The sequence below is a fragment of the Palaemon carinicauda genome, chromosome 12, assembly GCF_036898095.1.
Source record: "Palaemon carinicauda isolate YSFRI2023 chromosome 12, ASM3689809v2, whole genome shotgun sequence".
In the NCBI taxonomy this organism is placed as follows: Eukaryota; Metazoa; Arthropoda; class Malacostraca; order Decapoda; family Palaemonidae; genus Palaemon; species Palaemon carinicauda.
The window spans coordinates 7,518,157-7,523,156 of NC_090736.1; the positions used below are offsets into that span (position 1 = coordinate 7,518,157).

The 5,000-nt window shown below is 36.7% G+C and overlaps 1 protein-coding gene across 3 annotated transcripts in view; it reads left to right on the forward strand.

Annotated features, from left to right (window-relative positions):
* The window catches only part of Lsd-2 (Lipid storage droplet-2), a 20,555-nt gene that overhangs the window by 7,957 nt on the left and 7,598 nt on the right, over nt 1-5,000 (forward strand). For all 3 annotated transcript variants that reach the window (XM_068384355.1, XM_068384354.1, XM_068384356.1), the window contains exon 5: nt 2,193-2,319. In XM_068384355.1, the coding sequence (XP_068240456.1) occupies nt 2,193-2,319 (127 nt within the window). The remainder of the gene's footprint in view (nt 1-2,192; nt 2,320-5,000) is intronic.

Here is a 5,000-nt window from a genome sequence, read left to right on the forward strand (position 1 = left end):
TGTAAGGAATAGGTATAGAGAATGTGATGGGTGTTGAGGGTCTTGGCGAAGTTGCAAATGGGAATCGGGTAGTTGAATCAGTAGAACTTCAAAAGTTCAAAGTTGGAGCAAATGTTTTTATGTTGATCAGGCTGACATGAGTTTCTTTAAAGTTTATATATGACATATCTGTTTTTGACGCTGTTAATAGTTTATATTGGACATCTCTGTTTTGAGGTTGTTACTGTTTTTAGAATGATTTATTGTTAACTTGTTCTCATCATTTATTTATTTCCTTATCTCCTTTCCTCACTGGGCTATTTTTCCCTATTGGAGCCCTTGGGCTTATAGCATCTTGCTTTTCCAACTAGGTTTTAGCTTGGCTAATAATAATAATAATAATAATAATAATAATAATAATAATAAAATAGGGCACACTTGATAAGGTTTTGTTCTACAAACAATCTTGTTATTGGAGATACTCATTTCCAGCACAAGGACATCCACAAGTATACGTTGAGTCTGGATTTGTCATCTGAACCCCAATCTTATGATAGTTTAAAGGATTATTATTTTTCAGGCACGATTAATACATTGTGCATATAATTCTAGTTACCTCCGCCAACGAAGTTGGAAGGAGGTTATGTTTCACCCATTGTGTGAGTGTGCGTGTGTGTGTTTGTTTGTGAACAGCTCTATGGCCACAATTTTAATCGTAGAGTAATGAAACTTGCAGGAATTAAATTTTGGAAGGTCAAAGTCAAAGGTCAAGGTCACTAGGCAAAATGTAAAACTCACCTAATCAGCAATAAGTTTGGACATCGTTGTCACATATTTGAGGGTATGAAAATCCACCAAAATTAATGCTTGTCAAGGTCAAAGGTCAAGGTCAAGGTCGAGCAAAAGGTCGAGAACTAAGGTGCCACGGCGGAGGTCTGCGGTCTGTTATTATTATTATTATTTGCTAAACTACAACCCTATTTGGAAAAGCAGGATGCTATAAGCCCAAGGGCTCCAACAGGGGATATAGACTAGTGAGGAAAGAAAATAAGGAAAACTACCAGGGAAGTTTAAGAACAATAATATCATTAAAATAAGTCTATCATATATAAACTATAAAAACTTGAAAATAACAAGAGGATAAAAACTTCAAAATAACAAGAGGAAGAGAAACAAAATAGAATAATGTGCATGAGTGTACCCTCAAGCAAGAGATCTCTAACCCAAGACTAAGGAAGCCCATGGTACAAAGGTTAAGGCACTACCCAAGATTAGAGAACAATGGTTTGATTTTGGAGTATCCTTCTAGAAGATTTGCTTACCATAGCTAAAGAGTCTCCTCTATCCTTATCAAGAGGAAAGTAGGCACTGAACAATTACAGAGCAGTAGTTAACCACTTCAGAGAAGAAGTATTGTTTGGTAATGGCAGTGTTGTCAAGTGTATGAGGAAAGAGAAGAATGTGTAAAGAATAGGCCAGACTATTCTGTGTATGTATCGGCAAAGATGATAGGAGCCGTAACCAGATAGAGGGATCCAATGTGGTACTGTCTGGTCAGTAAAAGGACAATAACTCTATGAGATATAGATTATTTTTTAATGTATTGGTTTACACAGAGAAATACTCATGTATGCTCTTTCAGCCGCAATTTCGATATTCTTTTCAAATCCAGTGTTTACTCGAACTTGACTTTGACTTCGTAACATTTCAGGAAGGAATGATTGAATCATAATTACTGATGTCATTCATTTATGTACCTTAAATCTTATTTAAATCATAAATCTCATTAGAGGGTTACTTCCAAAATGTAAGAAATTAAGAACAGGTAGGAAAAGGAAGGAATTGAATGTGCATATAGCAAGGATAGAAAATTACCTTTTCTGCATGTGACTTTTCTTTTTTATCTAGTAAGCTGATAAATTTAGCATCATATTAACTGGGCTCCACAAGGCACTAGAAGAGTTGGAAGACCCAGGCCTACGTGGCTGAAGAATATGAAGCGTGAAGTAGGAGAGAATGAATGGAGAACTATTGATTTAAAAGCTCAAGATAGAGACAGCTGGCGATATCTAACCGAGGCCCTTTGCGTCTATAAGCGTAGGAGATGATGAGGATGATGAATTAGAATTTTGGTGTAGACAATCGGCGAAAATGTATTATGAAGACATGCTATTCTATGCTACTTTCCTTTCTCTCCTTTTAATACTGCGCAGGCAGAGTTCATGACCAACAGCCGAGGGGGAGCCGTTGTAACGAACGCAGCTGAGCAGATGCTGACATCAGCCCACGTGCTTGTTGACACCTACCTGCCACCTCTGAGAGGGGACCGTCAGGGAGCAGGTATGAAAGAAACCTCAATGACTTTGACCCTAAATCCAGCTTCAATGCCTTTGACCCTAAATGCATCTTCAATGTCTTTAACCTTAAATGCATCTTCAATGCCTTTGACCCTAAATGTAGCTTCAATGCCTTTGACCCTAAATGCATCTTCAATGACCTTGACCCTAAATGCAGCTTCAATGCCTTTGACCCTAAATGCAGCTTCAATGCCTTTGACCCTAAAAGCATATTCAATTCCTTTGACTCAATGTCTTTGACCCTAAATACAGCTTCAATGCCTTTGACCATAAATGCAACTTCAATGCCTTTGACCCTAAATGCAGCTTCAATGCCTTTGACCCTAAATGCAACTTCAATGTCTTTGACCCTAAATACATCTTAAATGCCTTTGACCCTAAATGCATCTTCAGTGCCTTTGACCCTAAATGCAACTTCAGTGCCTTTGACCCTAAATGCATCTTCAATGCCTTTGACCCTAAATGCAACTTCAATGCCTTTGACCCTAAATGCATTTTCAATGCCTTTGACCCTAAATGCAGCTTCAATGCCTTTGCCCCTAAATGCATCTTCAATGCCTTTGCCCCTAAATGCATCTTCAATGCCTTTGACCCTAAATGCAGCTTCAATGCCTTTGCCCCTAAATGCACCTTCAATGCCTTTGACCCTAAATGCAGCTTCAATGCCTTTGCCCCTAAATGCATTTTCAATGACTTTGACCCTAAATGCAACTTCAATGCCTTTGACCCTAAATGCATCTTCAATGCCTTTGACCCTAAATGCAACTTCAATGCCTTTGACCCTAAATGCAACTTCAATGCCTTTGACCCTAAATGCATCTTCAATGCCTTTGACCCTAAATGCATCTTCAATGCCTTTGACCCTAAATGCAACTTCAATGCCTTTGACCATAAATGCAACTTCAATGCCTTTGACCCTAAATGCATCTTCAATGCCTTTGACCCTAAATGCATCTTCAATGCCTTTGATCCTATATGCAACTTCACTGCCTTTGACCCTAAATGCAACCTCAATGCCGTTGACCCTAAATGCATCTTCAATGCCTTTGATCCTAATTTATATGCAACTTCAATGCCTTTGACCCTAAAAGCCACTTCAATGCCTTTGACCCTAAATGCAGCTTCAATGCCTTTGACTCTAAAAGCAACTTCAATGCCTTTGACCCTAAATGCAACTTCATCACTATTTGCCCTTCCATAAGCAGCCCTTCCAATCACTTCTGCTTCAGAGAAGTGAATTTGTATACTTGATTCCAATTTGAAGATTCTCTATCAAGCACGTCCTTAATTCCACAGATGTTTTGTAGTAGAAATTTCAAAGAAAGATGACAGTCATTGTGATTAATGATCTGCCCTCAGCATTTCTTTCAAGCATTAAATTTTGAAAGCTGCATTATAAAAAATTCCTTCTTTCGGTCAATTCAGCCCTTTCCCTATCTCCATTTCCTCCTCTCCTGCCACAATGTTTACAAAAAAAGATGATTTTAATCGGAACTTCTCCGTAAAAATATACTCTCAGCCGTATTTCAGTAAAATACAAGCGACCGTAATTTTACCATAAATTTTTATTATAATTTACCGGTTGGTGACCGTAATATCACTCCTTTACGTTAAAATATGCGTCTTTAAAAAAGGTAAATGCCTGGTGACATTTATCCCAGGATTTTTATCGTTTTTTTTTTACGGAAAATTTTTAACAGTGCATCTTATATATTCTCTAATTTTTCCTACCCATTCTTAAAATGTTAACAGGCAATGACACGTCCTTTGACTCTCGCTAGCTACTAACCTTGAAGTTAGCACGACTATATCTCAATGAGGCTCTCTTTTTAAAAAATCAAAATCATCCACTCGTCCCTGTGTTTCGTTATTTTGAAACATTATATTCCTTCGTCCATTTTTCTCGCATTTTCTGCGTTGGTTTGTCTATCAGTAACAATTATAACAATTCATAACATTTCAAGACGTTTATCCAATTCTGGTATATCTTTAAGACTTGCCTCATATGCATCCAGACTTCCTTCTACTTATCTTTTATAAACTTTATATCTTAAGTTTATATAAAAGCATAAAGTTTATATAAACAAATAACCTAATCAGAGCTATTAATATCACAAAGAGGTCTCTTGCTAATGAATTTATCCAAATTTATGATCTATCCAGGTTAAATTTAATTCTTCAATGCCTTAGAAATATCCTTTAGTATATTCGTAGAAAATTAGTCGATTTTTTCACATGATAATTATGTTTACTATTTAGTATTGATCTTATAGTTGTTTTTAATGTGTTGTTACGGTACCAAAACTAGCAATGAATTGTGTCACTGAGAAACCCACAGATGAGCTAGACTACAGTTTCTTAGCCCTCTAGTCATACAGTAAGATTGAGCCAGTTGTTCATTTGTGCACATATTCGCTTGAAATAGTGATCAAATGCACATCTAGAGCTTGATGTTCGAGTAGCCAAGAGAAATACCCAATTCAAAACTGCTCATAAAATTAACACTGTGTACTCTATGGACAAATTAATTCACATTCTAATTTAATGTTGTTAATGATCTTAAAATTAATTCATTTTAGTCTGATTGTTATTACTTCTCTTGTAGTTTGTTTATTTCCTTGTTTCCTTTCCTCGCTGCCCTATTTTTCCCTATTCGAGCCCTAG